This window comes from Akebia trifoliata, unplaced genomic scaffold (assembly GCF_017979445.1).
Source record: "Akebia trifoliata isolate Shusen 1 unplaced genomic scaffold, ASM1797944v1 Contig01021, whole genome shotgun sequence".
Taxonomy (NCBI): Eukaryota; Viridiplantae; Streptophyta; class Magnoliopsida; order Ranunculales; family Lardizabalaceae; genus Akebia; species Akebia trifoliata.
In genome coordinates, this window is record NW_028237418.1 from 12,045 (window position 1) to 26,326 (window position 14,282).

At 34.7% G+C, this 14,282-nt stretch overlaps 1 protein-coding gene and 1 long non-coding RNA gene across 2 annotated transcripts; both read left to right on the forward strand.

Moving 5' to 3' along the window:
* The first annotated feature begins 3,509 nt into the window (after positions 1-3,509).
* On the forward strand, positions 3,510-6,846 carry LOC147380743 (uncharacterized). The gene is given in 3 exon segments (XM_086431316.1): positions 3,510-4,101; positions 4,104-6,258; positions 6,373-6,846. Coding segments are annotated over 3 exon segments (3,054 nt in total). The 5' UTR covers positions 3,510-3,594; the 3' UTR covers positions 6,765-6,846.
* A 1,784-nt stretch (positions 6,847-8,630) lies between these two features.
* On the forward strand, positions 8,631-12,732 carry LOC147380744 (uncharacterized). The gene is made up of 3 exons (XR_015175156.1): positions 8,631-9,140; positions 10,618-10,770; positions 12,264-12,732. It is a non-coding gene; the product is annotated as an uncharacterized LOC147380744 (long non-coding RNA).
* The last annotated feature ends 1,550 nt before the right edge of the window (positions 12,733-14,282 follow it).

Below are 14,282 nucleotides of genomic sequence, written 5' to 3' on the forward strand. Positions count from 1 at the left end.
TTTTAGTGATGTATCGTGAAGCTTCTTTTTGTCTAAAAAATAATGATTTCTAAGCTTTTTGGGTTATATTTTCCTAGCGTAGCGTGGTTTTTACAGTTTTGTCAGTTTAAGATACCTTATCCGGATTTTTGAAACAAATCTGGTAACAAAATAAATCATTACAATAAATATTCATCATTGGGAACCGTTGCAATCGGGTTGACGAGTTGATTAATCAGGCGAATGCAAAAATGAGGTGTCTACACGGAGTCATAACAAACTTAGCCCAATCAATTAAAAAAATACACCAACTTGTGTTCGAAATTTTATTTTAATTTTTTTTATTTATGATGTGGGTGTCTGAACTTATGTCCAAGTCCCACAAGAGGGACCCGAAAGAACCAGTGCTGGAGCCAAGGTATATGGGTCCCTACCGCAAGTACACACAAGGCCCGCACATCACACGGACTGGGTAAGTGAGGGTGTGCCTTCGCATGTGGTCCTGAGGAAATACTGCTCATACTTGGTATCGAACTCACAACCTACAGACTCTCACCACTTATTGGATCCAAAATTTCCATTTAGCTACCCCCCCGGGTTAAAGTTATCTATTATTTTTAAAGTTTTTCAATAAATAAATAAATATAACTTTGCATTTTAAAATATTTAACAAGTTTATTGTCATGACCTTGATTTTTGGCCAATATTTATCTATTTTGTGCCTTAGTAGTCATTAAAAATTATCTTGACAGGCATATAGGTACGTCATGACATGTTGGAACACTTTTTTCACCCTTGAGGAACAAAGATTTGTTGTTTGGAATTTTATGTTCCAAGTTGATGAACCAATGGCATATATGACTTGACATGTATTGAAAAAACAAGGGTTATTGGTTAGTGAAGAGAAAATTACGGGACGAAATTTCAGCCTGGTTTAAGTGCGTAGATTTTATTTGTTTTTTTTTAATATTTGTGGCGGCTACCATGGTTCATTGACTTAGCACATAAAATTTGAGACAACAAATCTTTGCTCAGTCTTGAAATCACTTTTTTTTTAATTATTTGGCCAATTTCATGACCAAAAGGTATTTGACCTTGTAAAAAATATTTATTTTAATGTCAAATTAATTATTAATGTGTTGGCATACACAACGTGAAAAAAAACTCTTATTCGATGGTCCAAGACTATCGAATTTCATAAAATTCGATGGACCAAGGTGTCAAATTTTAATTGTCATTTTTTTTTTTTCAAATTATTTCACTTTTTCTTTTTTTTGAAAAAATTGGCAATTACTCTGAGTTGACTCAAAAAATTGGTTCAAACGATTTTGTGGGACAAAACAAATCGAAATTCATTAACTGAGTCAACCCAACCATCTTGGATTAAAAATACTCTAAAACATAGAGTACGAGTCACTCAAACCCAAAACAATTTGAAATTCATTAAGTGAGTCGATCCAACTGATCTTGGACGACAAAAAATTCTAAAACTTAACGTAGGAGTCACTCAAAGCTATCATTAAAAAAAGATATTTCGAATTGTTCATTATTCTCCACACAATGAGCTGTCCAATTGGTGTGGAATGAAGTCTAGCCCTATCGCAATTAACTTGGCATTGAGCAGAAACTTGAAAAGTGGGTTGGACATAAGTCAAGTCTTCTATTGACAATATCTTTGTTTTTCATTAAAAACCATCCACTTCACATGAAAAGTGCCCCCTCCGAAATTTGGTGAATATTTCATGGTCGAAACCCCACTCCCACGCCTCAGATACCTGTAACGTAGGGTACGAGTCTGTTGACTTTTCAACCTGATAATAAAAACAGAATTTGAATTGAATAATGATGAATGCAGGCGATTTTAGTATGCCACTGACTGACGTGGTAAAAGAACAAAATCATAAATATTTTTCTTAGGAAAAAAATGTGTGATTCTGCGTCCTTACCACGTCGGCCGGGTACTAAACTGCATGCATTTATCACGATTCAAATTATTTCCAATAACATCACATCAGGTAATGTGCACTGAAGTGGTGTCTAGTTTTATCCCAATCAATTTCGACATTTTAACTCAAGATTTGATGAAATGGTTTGCACATACTATTCAAAATATAAAATGAAAGGATAACAATTATGAGTCCGAATTATGATTTCTTAACATATAAAACATCCAATCAATGTCATTAACATTTGCATCCTTATTATTTTTATATTATTCATGATTTAATCGAGGAATTCATAAAAGTCATGTACTAATAAAAAAAATTAAATTAAATTAGGATAGAAAAATATCATGATTTAATCCGGTCAAAGACTTTGATGACTTTGACTATAACCACAAAATGAGCTAGCAGTCCAAGTCATGTGAGCAAAAGTCCAGTCTTTTAGTCTATCCGAATCACACGGCATCTTAGCCCACCATTTGTCAAAGTGGTTGTCACAAGTCAAGTTTCCTGTCCACAATATACAAAACCCCTTCGGTTTGCAATACACTTGAGAAATTGTATTTTGTGCTAAAAATACTCAAAATACCCTCAGATGCTTATTTCCAAAGTGTATTTATTGCACTTTAACTTGTGTTCTTACTATCATACGTTAACAAAAACCCAATATTTGAGATTCATCCTTCTATTATTTAACCTGATTGCATGTCCTCCTTGACCTTCGTATTGTCTTATAGAACAAAATACAAAATCCTCAATTTTGAGGATCAAACTTTGAAGGGGCCTGCCCACTTCAAAATTTTGGCAAAACCAGTGTCTTTAAATGACATGTAACCCCATAAATCTTGAAATTAATGTTATGCTTTTCACTTTTGTTAATATTTCAGATGCATCGTTCTATGATTTAAATTGATGGTATGTCCTCCTTGACCTTCATATTCTCTTGAAGACTAATGAAGAATGACCTAAATTCTCTCATCAAAATGATCTTAATGCCATAATCATCAACATAGTTGTTATCATCATCATCATTTCCATCACCATTATGATTAGTTTTGAAAAAGAAAAAATCAAGGATTCTGAAATCATTTTCTATTAGTCTATATGAGAAGACTGAGGTCAAGAGACACGTGCCAATTTGAATATATTGGAATAGTATCTCAAAAATTAATCACAACGTGGAGGGAAGTTGATGCTCTCAGCAACTTTTCCTGTAATGCCCCTGTAGCACTATGTCTACAGTCAAGAGATTGTAATATCACGGGGACACAAAACACTAGAGCTCAATTGAATCAATGGTTTAGATCTGATTTTCAAAAAGAATTTGAAAAAAAAAAAAAACCTGAATCTCCATTTTGCAACAAATGTCAGCCCTGAAGGTTTTCTATGTGCTTACGTGGCATTTTGATAACCGTCCATAAGTGTTACAGTGGTTCTACAGGAAAAGTTACAACAGATGATCCGCTTTCAACTTGTATCTCGATGAAAATATCTATGATTCTGACACTCCATCTACGTCAGAAATATAAGCCCACAATGTACATTTTAATGTTACTTAAGCGTTATCCTTGCTAGACTCACTATTCACCTTTTTTTTTTCTCTATATAGTTCACTCACAAAGATAACCTCGCAAACCACTCACTGGAGAGATTAATTACATTGTTGGCCATGATGAGTGTACTTCATTTCTTTCTTCTACATTCCCTCATTTTCTTGTGCATTGGTTTACCAATAGGATTGGCCAAATCTAGCACCTTAGGGAATGAAACTGATCGACTCGCCTTGCTTGCCTTCAAGGATCTCATTCATCATGATCCTCAGCAAATTATGAGCTCGTGGAATGATTCTCTCCATTTCTGCGAGTGGACAGGTATTGTATGCAGTCGTCGACATCAAAGGGTGGTAACATTGGACCTACAATCACGAGGGTTGGTAGGCTATATGTCTCCCTATATTGGAAACCTCTCTTTCCTACATACTATAATTCTCATGAACAACAGCTTCCAAGGTGCAATTCCCCAAGAAGTCGGCCGCTTGTTCAGACTTGAAATATTCGAAATGGGCAACAATTCCTTCGGAGGGGAAATTCCAGTTAATTTCTCCCAATGCTCAAACCTCAAAAAACTCGTTCTAATTCACAACAAGTTTGTCGGGAATCTACCCACTGAGATTGGGTCTTGTCAAAGCTCAGTCTATTGGCTCTTAATGGCAACAATCTATCAGGAGGGATCCCAACTTCCTTTGGGAATCTTTCATCTCTCATCACTCTTTCTCTAGCAAGAAATTCTCTACAAGGAAGTATTCCAGATTCCCTAGGTCAACTTAAAAATCTTAATATTCTTGGTCTTGGTCCAAATTTTTTTTCTGGTACCATTCCTCCCTCTCTTTATAATCTCTCGTCTATAGCAATTTTTTCTGTACCATATAACCAACTAACTGGCAATCTTCCACTTGAGATAGGCCTAAATCTTCCCAATCTCAAATTATTTTTTATTGCAGGAAATAATTTTTTTGGATCCATTCCAACATCATTGTTCAATGCTTCGCAACTTCAGATGTTTGATATTCCTGCCAACAATTTTTCTGGAAAAGTCCCAACTGAGATAGGAAACCTAAATGGCCTTCAGCGTCTAAATTTGGCTTACAATCATTTAGGAAGTGGGGAAGAAAATGATTTGAATTTTCTAAATTCCTTGACCAACTGCACCAAGCTACAATCGTTGATTATCAGTGGAAATCATTTTGGAGGTAAGCTACCGAATTTTATAACCGATCTGTCCAACCAACTCACTACACTAGATCTAACACAAAATCAAATATTCGGAAGCATTCCTTCTAGAATTGGAAACCTCACTAACTTAATTATGCTATCTATGGGGAATAACTTTCTCACCGGTAGCATTCCCAATGGCATTGGGTTGCTCCAAAAGTTGCAAAAGTTGGATTTAAGTGGAAATAGATTGTCAGGATATATTCCTAACTCCCTGGGGAACAACACTAATGTATATTCTCTCAATTTATCAAACAATTTCTTAGTAGGAAGTGTCATTCCAGATTTTAAGAATTATCGTTTTTTACAGACTTTGGATCTTTCAAAAAATAACCTTAACGGAACCATTCTTGGTTTATCGTTGCAGTTACTGTTTCTCCTCTTAGCTGATAATTCTTTGACAGGGTCCCTACCTTTGGAAGTGGGTAACTTGAAAAATCTTGTAGTGCTAAATGTTTCTGAGAACAATATGTCTCAAGAAATTCCTAGCACACTTGGTGATTGTTTGAGCTTAGAATACCTTCATTTGTCAGGCAATTTCTTTCAAGGACCCATCCCCTCATCTTTTAGCTCTTTGAAAAATCTTCAAGATTTAGATCTTTCGCATAATAACTTATCTGGAAAAATTCCTAAAGATCTAGATGACCTAGTCTTTTTAAAAAATTTAAATCTGTCTTTCAATAATTTTGAGGGTGAGGTACCAATAAAGGGTGTCTTTCAAAATGCAAGTGAATTTATATTTTCTGGGAATAATAAACTTTGTGGGGGCATCCCAGAACTTCAATTACCTGCATGTCGCATCAAGAAATCCAAGCAAAGAAGAACATCTCTTGTGCTGAAGGTGACAATTGGTATAATAATATCTGTATTGTCAATTGTGGGGGCATCTTTTCTCGTTATCTATTGGATGAGAAAGCCAAGGATGAAATCTTCTTTCACATTTTCCTTGGGTGACTTTTTTAAAAGGATTTCTTACAATGCACTCCATAAAGCAACAAATGGTTTTTCTTCAACCAACTTGATTGGTATGGGAAATTTTGGGTCTGTGTATAAAGGGGTTCTTCATCCAGATGAGACACTTATTGCAGTGAAGGTACTCAACCTTAACATACGAGGAGCTTCCAAGAGTTTCATTATTGAGTGTAAAGCTTTAAGAAATACCCGGCATCGAAATCTACTCAAAATCATAACTGCATGCTCAAGTATGGACTTCAGTGGTAATGATTTCAAAGCTTTAGTTTTTGAGTTCATGCCTAATGGGAGTCTAGAGAATTGGTTGCATCCAAATTCAGACAAGAGGCCTCAATCGAGAGACTTGAACCTTGGCCAGAGACTTAACATAGCAATCGACATTGCTTGTGCAATGGACTATCTTCATAATCATTGTCAAACACAAATTATTCATTGCGATCTAAAGCCAAGCAATGTTCTTCTTGACAACGAAATGGTAGCTCATGTGAGTGACTTTGGCTTAGCAAAGATTCTCGCTGTAAATGCAAGCAATTCCGGTAAAATTGAAACCAATTCAGTACTTGTAAAAGGATCCATTGGATATATCCCTCTAGGTATGAATTTCATTTATGTTAACAAATTTCAAGTTCTATATATATATATATATATATATATATATATATATATATAATTTTATACTTGACTAGATAATACATATTGGATTGTAGAGTATGGTATGGGTTCTGAGGTCTCTACACAAGGAGATGTGTACAGCTACGGAATACTTTTGTTGGAGTTGTTAACAGGAAAAAGGCCAACTGATGCAATTTTCAAGGATGGTTTAAGCCTTCATCAGTTTTCCAAAATGGCTTTGAATGGGCGACTGATGGAAATTTTGGATCCACAGTTATGTGTAGAAGAACATAATGAAGCTATCAATGATTTTGAAAATCAAAGATACAATACAATATGTGAAATGCGAGAATACTTGATTTCCATGTTCAGAATTGGAGTTGCATGTTCTACAGAGTCAGTAGGTGACCGAATGGAAATCAAAGATGTGCTCATGGAGTTGCAAATGATTAAGAAAATGTTTATTGAAGATAGAATTCATCAATAGATGGATGATCATTCCCCTGTTGAGTTTAGATTTAAGTTTCGCTTATGGTTTGTTTGTTTGTTTTTTTATATTTATTTATTGTAATTTTGTAACCCACTGATATACAACACTTACTTTTTGGGCAAAGCAAGTATGTTTATAAATAAAAGAATAATTGGCACAGAGATTCGACGGCATACCGTTTACGTTTATTAGCCAAAATCCAGAATTTGGAGGACCTAAATGTAGGGGTGTCAATGGGTACATATTTAATTAATCGAAACCAAACCAAAGCCATTAGGTTGTATCCAATGGGCACCCACAAATACCTAGAACTAATTTATTTGTCATTTGTTTTTATATTATAGATGATTAAAGGTTTTTTATTTTATTTTAAAATTAATGCATGTTATATAAAGTTCTTCAATTTTTCACATAAATTATCAATTCGAACTTAAAAAATGTTCTCTTTCTAAAAGTTTAATCGTTTATCTTCATTGTAACAAATTGTAACTAAATTCATAACTTTGTAGATAATATGTTAATTTTTTGAAAGGTAAAAAGTTTTATAATGCTTTAAAATATTTTTTTCCTCATTTAATTCTTAAAAACCCGAACCGATGGGTACCCATGTTTTCTTGGCAGTTACAGTTCCATTTATTTTGGAACCGGACCCAAAATCGAGAAGAACTAGAATTGAAATAAATATAATGGTTACAAGTTCCTTACAAACCAAACCAGAACCGACCCATTGAGACGCCTACCTACATGAATCTCCAAAAAATACCACTACAGTAATTGGGCAGTGCTTTCCAAATAAATCAAACCTAGGCCTGGCCCGAGATCCTATTAAATACCAAGTTATTGACCTAGGGCGAGTCTCACTTAGGCCTCTTTTTTTTTTTCAAGTGATAGAAAAACAAAATAATTAAAAATAAAACAAAACAAAAATAAAATTTTGCGAAATTGATTGTAATTAATTATGGTTATGAAATAAGAAATAACTGAATACAATCAATTTTTGGCGTTTTAGCCTGCCTGTAGCTAAATCCTTCGAAGGCGCTTGCTATTGCATTTTTAATGTTAGATTTAAAATAAAATGACGTTACAAAGCTAGAATTTTCGTAGTAATCCTGCAAAGAAAAGAAATGCTTTAGGAAGATATTATTATTTATGAAGTTAGATGAAATGCTTTGTCCATTACCTTCTAGCTTTGACTCTTACCCAAAAATATAAATCGTTTCCATCTTTGTTGAATATATTTGGAGACCATGACGAAGAAAAGAAAATATTTCATCATCTTGATTCATCTTCATATTGCCATGGAAGAGTTTAGGAAAGCTTCAACTATTTTTTGTTGGATTCCACTCTTCATAGTGGATGTACACTTCGAGTGATGTGTTTAGACTTTAAAGATTGATTCTCCCTTTATGAAGGAAGGAAAGCAACCCTAAAAGCCATCACTGTGTTGTTAAAAATGCGCAGGCCTTCTTATTAGGTTTAATTTATTTGTTAGAAAATGTAATAAATGTAAGTGATAAAAGTTTTAAAAACATTTTGTGGAACAATCTGGATTGATGAATGTAACTAAGAAAGAAAAGAAAAAGCCCTATATGACATTAGTTTTTAGAAAAATTGACATTATATGTTTAATACAACGTCGATTTTTATAAAAACTAATGTGATATGGATGTGATTTTTTGATTTAATTATAACGTTGAGTTTTTGTAAAACCGATGTTATATAAGTGATGGCATTTTCATAATATTGTTTAGTCACATAATATAATGTCAGTGTGACTAAAATCAACGTAACAAAATTTTTAAAATTAGAGTTGTTTTCGCCTCATTCCATTACCTCAAAAATATTAAAATTCGCTACTATTACAGCATTAAACTCGGCGGCCCAAATCTCACGTTTATTTTCGCTGGCCAATAAGTGAAGAAAAACAATTCGACAGCCCGAGCCCAACGAACCACCAAAATTTTTACCGATTTCCTTCTCAGCCATCTCAGCGAAAATGAAATCAGATCCAACTGCAAATTCAGTTCTTCCATCTATACTGATTTCCACATCTCCTCGAAAAAAAAACCTGATCCAACTGCAGAGTCAGGTCTTCCATCTTTGCCGATTTTCCTTCTCAGCCATCTGTACTGATTTTTGAGTTTGAAGAAGTTTCTTCCATTTCCATCGACGATCTCTCAATCTCACTCACGTCCCTCAATCTCCCGTTTCGGATCGATAACTCACTTCGTCAATGGTTTTAATCTCTAAGAGCTCGAAATGAAGAAGAAATCAAAGCTCAAAACGAAGAAGAAATCAGAGCTCAAGTCAAAAACCTTAAGAACTGAAGCTCACTTATCAGTGCCACCGATCAAACCACTCCAAATCTCATCTGTAAGTCTATCTCTCTTAAAAACCCTAAAAAACTACTCTAGATCTCTCTGTATGGTTTGTGTTATTGCCAGCCCTCTTGTAGCATCTTTAATTATGTCTGTATTTTATATTTGATGAATGATGGTTAAGCATCTAAAATCAATAGAGGTGGTTGCATCAATTTCAATGGATATCTGCTTTGGTAGCTCTATTCTTGCATTTATATGATAAATTTGTTGCAGATATCTTTTGTTTTTCTTTCAAAATTTAAAATAGCAAAACAATGAAATAAAATCTATTAAAAAATTTAATGGATTTTGTTTGTTTGGCTTTAGTTTCTGTTGTCTCTAATTCTATAATTCGAAAAAAAATGTTGTTGCCCTTGTCTTAATTCATAAGGCTTAAGATGCTGATGATGATGTGCTCTTGCCATTGGTACTGCATCAAATGATTGTGTGTATGTGCGTGCGTGTGCTCTTGCCATTGGTACTGCATCATAAGTGAGATTTTTTAATCATTAGTGCTTTTATAACAAGATTAGCTTCTTGAATGAGCTTGGAGATAATTGAACAAGACCTCTACAGAGCCATTAAGAGTACTCTCAAGAGTGGCAAGATGATTAGAGAAGTGAATGCTACTGCTGTTGCCAGTGTCTTTGATGACTATATAGACCAATATCTTGCTGCGATGTTCTTTACAAATGCATCTCCAAGCTCCTAGCCAACAGAATGAAGAAGGTGGTTCACCAATTAGTTAATAGCAACCAATCTGCTGCCTTCACCAAAGGGTGTAAGAATCATAGACAACATCTTGCTTTGGAACTCCTAGATGTGCCATTAAAGTCGACCTCAGAAAAGCTTTTGATAATGTCTTTGCCAATCCAACACCTAATCCATTTATAAACTCCCTTTTAGATCCCTGAACAATGTTAGAGTTGAACACTTAGATATTCACTTCCTATCTTGTTGTCCTAAACACCTAAAGTTTATCTAAAGATGGATAAAGTTTGCAATTGTGCCACATTTTAGTCGGTTGAAATTTGAAAATGGAAAGAGAAAATACCGTCATTAATTCTCGCAATTTTTTACTCTCATGCTTTACAACTTTCCAATCTGGTCTTGGCCAGAAGAGAAACTCAGTTAGTTCAAAAGAAAGAAAAGGTGAAGTTCAATCAGTATTTTTAAAATCAATTAAGAAATTTTTTAACTCTAAAAAGGTGGTAATCTTGGAGGGGTTTTATTCTTTGTATTGTATGATGGTATCGATATACATCTATCGGTGAATGGCTCAAACACCCAATACGGTTTATTGCATATTAACCAAAGATTTGTCTTACTCTATATTGAACTTTCAAACTTCTTATCCCTGAAGAGTGAAGACAATCCTAACCTGAATTTGTACTCTAATATGTTGTGTAATTTCTTCTTTGGTGCTCATCACCATCATCAAAGCCTCTATCCCTTAAATTTGGTGCTAATTTTTTTTTTCCTTCTTGCAGACTTAAAATCTTTGTTCCGATCACATTCCTTGCTTTTGCAATCTTGGTACCTGTGACTTGGACTAATGACACACTTGAGCGATCTAAATCTAGTCTGACTTACAGTGAAATAGATAAACTTTCTATTTCCAATATTCCCGAGGGATCACAAAGGTGCGTAACCATTTTCTGTTGGTAAGCTGTTGTTTATTTTCAAAATATCATTGGCTAAGATGATGGATACAGGCGCAGTGCATTTCTTCGATCCCAAAATCCAGGATATGAATGCAGATACAGTTCTTTTAGTGTTTCCATCATGTTAAACTTAAAGAATCAGTTCTTAGAAAACGTATGTTTTATTATTAAATAAAACATATTAGAAAAATTCCCTGTAAAAAGTATGTTTTATCATTTAGAAACTTCTAAGTGTGAAGGATTTAGTTTAGAAGATAACCAATTAATAAAATAATAAATAAGAAAATTGAAGACGAGGGCATTAGATGATTTTATATGGGTGTGGAAAAGCTTTCAACATTACTAATGTTTCTGTTCAGCCATCTGTACCAATTTTTGATCCAACACATCGGCCTTAATAAAACGTACAAGGAAGACATAGGGTGTAGGGACTGTTATGGTCCATTCAAGTGGATCAAAGCTACCCAAGCTTCCCTTTTATTTGGGGTCCTAGAGTTCTGCCAATGGTTGCATTCTCCATTTGGTGTGCCTTGGTCATTTCAAAGTGTCTTTGAAGTTTAGGCTCGTTGGCCAACTCATTTTTGGTGTGGAAGGAGCATAATAGCCGTGTCTTTGATGGAAGGAATGTGTCTTAAGAGAAGCTTGTTGTGTCGGTCTTGGGTTTTTTATTTTTATTTTTTTGGTGTTAGGTGTTTAAAGAGTTTAAGGGATTCTTCTTCGAAGATTTTGTGGTGAGATGGGATCAAATATGTTGTATTGTATTGTGTCCCCTTGATTGTCCTCGTCTGTATTATTTATTTTAGTTGGTATCATTTACCTGTTCTACTTATCAAAGAAAAAAGATATTTTACCTATTCAACCCAAAAAAAAGAAGAAGAAACAAAGGTCTCATTAGGTTGTATTTCTCTTGCAAACATTGCTGGACCTACCCCCCCCCCCCCCCCCCCCCCCCCAGCCCAATCTTTCTTAAATTTGTCGATTTCTCATCTTATTTAAAATGATTTCTATCATATCTAATATGGGTTGGATTTGTTGTCTTTGGTTCGTTATGCCTTTGAAGCAAAATGTTCGAGGAGTCAAAAGTGGTCTTCTTTGACTGTGTATTTGGATTGTTCTTTCTGGGTAGTTGTTGTTTGGTTGCCTTTCCTTGTTTCTGTTTTTGATGCACATAACGTTATATCAATCTCTTGTTTTCTTTTCCCTAATTCAGTTCAATTTGTAAGCATTTTTCTTACCTTCTTTAGTATAAATTTGTCAAGTCAGATAATCAATTGTAAAATGAAAGGTTGATGTTGACAAAGGTCTTTGCTATGTATAGTGCAAGTTTACAATTATGATAAAAGAGAACACTTTCGAATAACTATCCGGCTTTGAACCAGTATCTGTGAGCATTAAAAACACTATGGTTGACATGGTCATATCCCATTTTGTTTTTCTGTTTGAAATTTTAGTAAGGTGATGTTGTTTTTCAGATGGAACAATTAAGCTTTATCACAATGGGGGAAGACCTGCTTCCAAAAAAGGCTTGGTAAGGTGTCCAACGTATTTTAAACTTCTACCAAAACAGGCCATGTAGACACTGTTCTTATGCTACAGGAACAGGACGCCATTCTGGATCTTGTCTCTAAGAGAAGAGTGTTGATAATCTGACTTTGGCATGTGGCAACTCAATCAACTTACCTGACGTGACAGGCTCAAGAATCATAGATGTGCTCTCCTCGGAGTATAAAATTATGAATCTCCATAAAAAGATGCAGTTTTGTATCACGAGAAGAAAAAGATGTCATTGCCGAATGAGATTGCTTGTTCGGATGGTGATTCCGTAACAACGGCCAATTTGATGTTGGAACTTGCAATTCACCTGTCAGAAGAAAAAAAAGAGAATCTGTTGAACGTAAAAGATTTATTTTAACTCCTATGTAATAAATGGCATTGCTCAAAGGTAGATAACCTTGATATACAATAGAAAGCATGCTCTGTTCCTTAATAATTATATCCCCTTCATCTGAAGCTATGGCCTAAACTGGGTTGGGTCTGAGTCAGACCCACCCAGGTGCATCCATTCCAGATATGAATTTACATTTGCTTTACTGGGATTCTTGATTCCAGTCGTTGTCACACTGGTATCCATCTGAACTAATCCAGTATTTTCACATTCTTCTCTAGCCCAAAGAGATCAATAAACATATTTTCAAATGTCTCAACCATTATCATTGCAGGTTGATAAACCAATTTTATGATTAAAAATGCTATTAGTAGTTAGGCCCAAAAAATGAGGGTTCCATGTAGTTCAAATCAGAACCAATCTTATTGGGCCTTCGTTTTTTGGATTCCCAAATGAAGCTTAGAATAGAAAGGAAAGATGCAAAAGAACTGTCTCAAGCCAACGAAAAAATGTTATTCGATGGCTTTAGCAGTCGACAATATATTATTCGACAGTCTAAAGCCGTCGTTATTGTTGTAAAAAAATCCCCAATTCGATGGTTTTGGGCCGTCGAAATGATGAAAATTCTATGGTCTCTAACCGCTGAATTTTTTTTCAATAAGGCCCAATTCGACGGTCGAGGCTGACGAATAGTTACATAATTCGACGGTTTTGGGCCGTCAAATTTATGATATTTTCACGTAGTGTTCTATCACTTTCATTTTCTATTTTCCTGCTCTGCTCTTTTAATCTCTCAATATGTTCTCTCTCATCTTCTCCATCTCTCTCGAAATAGAATGCTCTGATTTCCTCCAAGTAATTAAGTTGTTTTGAGAGATTGGATATAGAGTTGGGTAGCTTAACACCAAATGATTGCCATAGATGTTTAGCTGTTGTAGATTGGTGCAATTGGTTAAGGAATTAAAGAAATTCAAATAATTAACATTCCCACTACCAAAATGATTGGAATTCAAGTTTACCCACCTCAAGTCTTGAAGCATTGAACAATGATAACGGCCAACTTCTTGGGGGATTTCACCTTGCAAGGTGTTGTTCATTAGATTTATACTCCTTAGGAAAGATGTTCTCGATGTAGGGAGATATGGAACCAACCAACCCTTGCGACTATAGGTTCAACATTATCACCCTTCGATGCTGATGACTACTTGTGGTCCCTTGAAATTCATATAAATGGACAGAACCATTTCAAGAGCATACTTGGTATCGAACTCACAACCTACGGACTCTCACCACTTATTGATTCAAAATTTCCATTGAGCTACCCTCAGGGTTAAAGTTATCTATTATTTTTAATGTTTTTCAAAAAATAAATAAATATAACTTTGCATTTTAAAATATTAATAATTATTTTAAAATATTTAACAAGTTTATTGTCACGACCTTGATTTTTGGCCAATATTTATTTATTTTGTGCCTTGGTAGCTATTAAAAATTATCTTGATGGGCACCATTAAAAATTATCTTGATGGGCATTTAGGCACGTCATGACATGTTGGAACACATTTTTGGTCACCCTTGAAGAACAGAGATTTGTTGTTTTGAATTT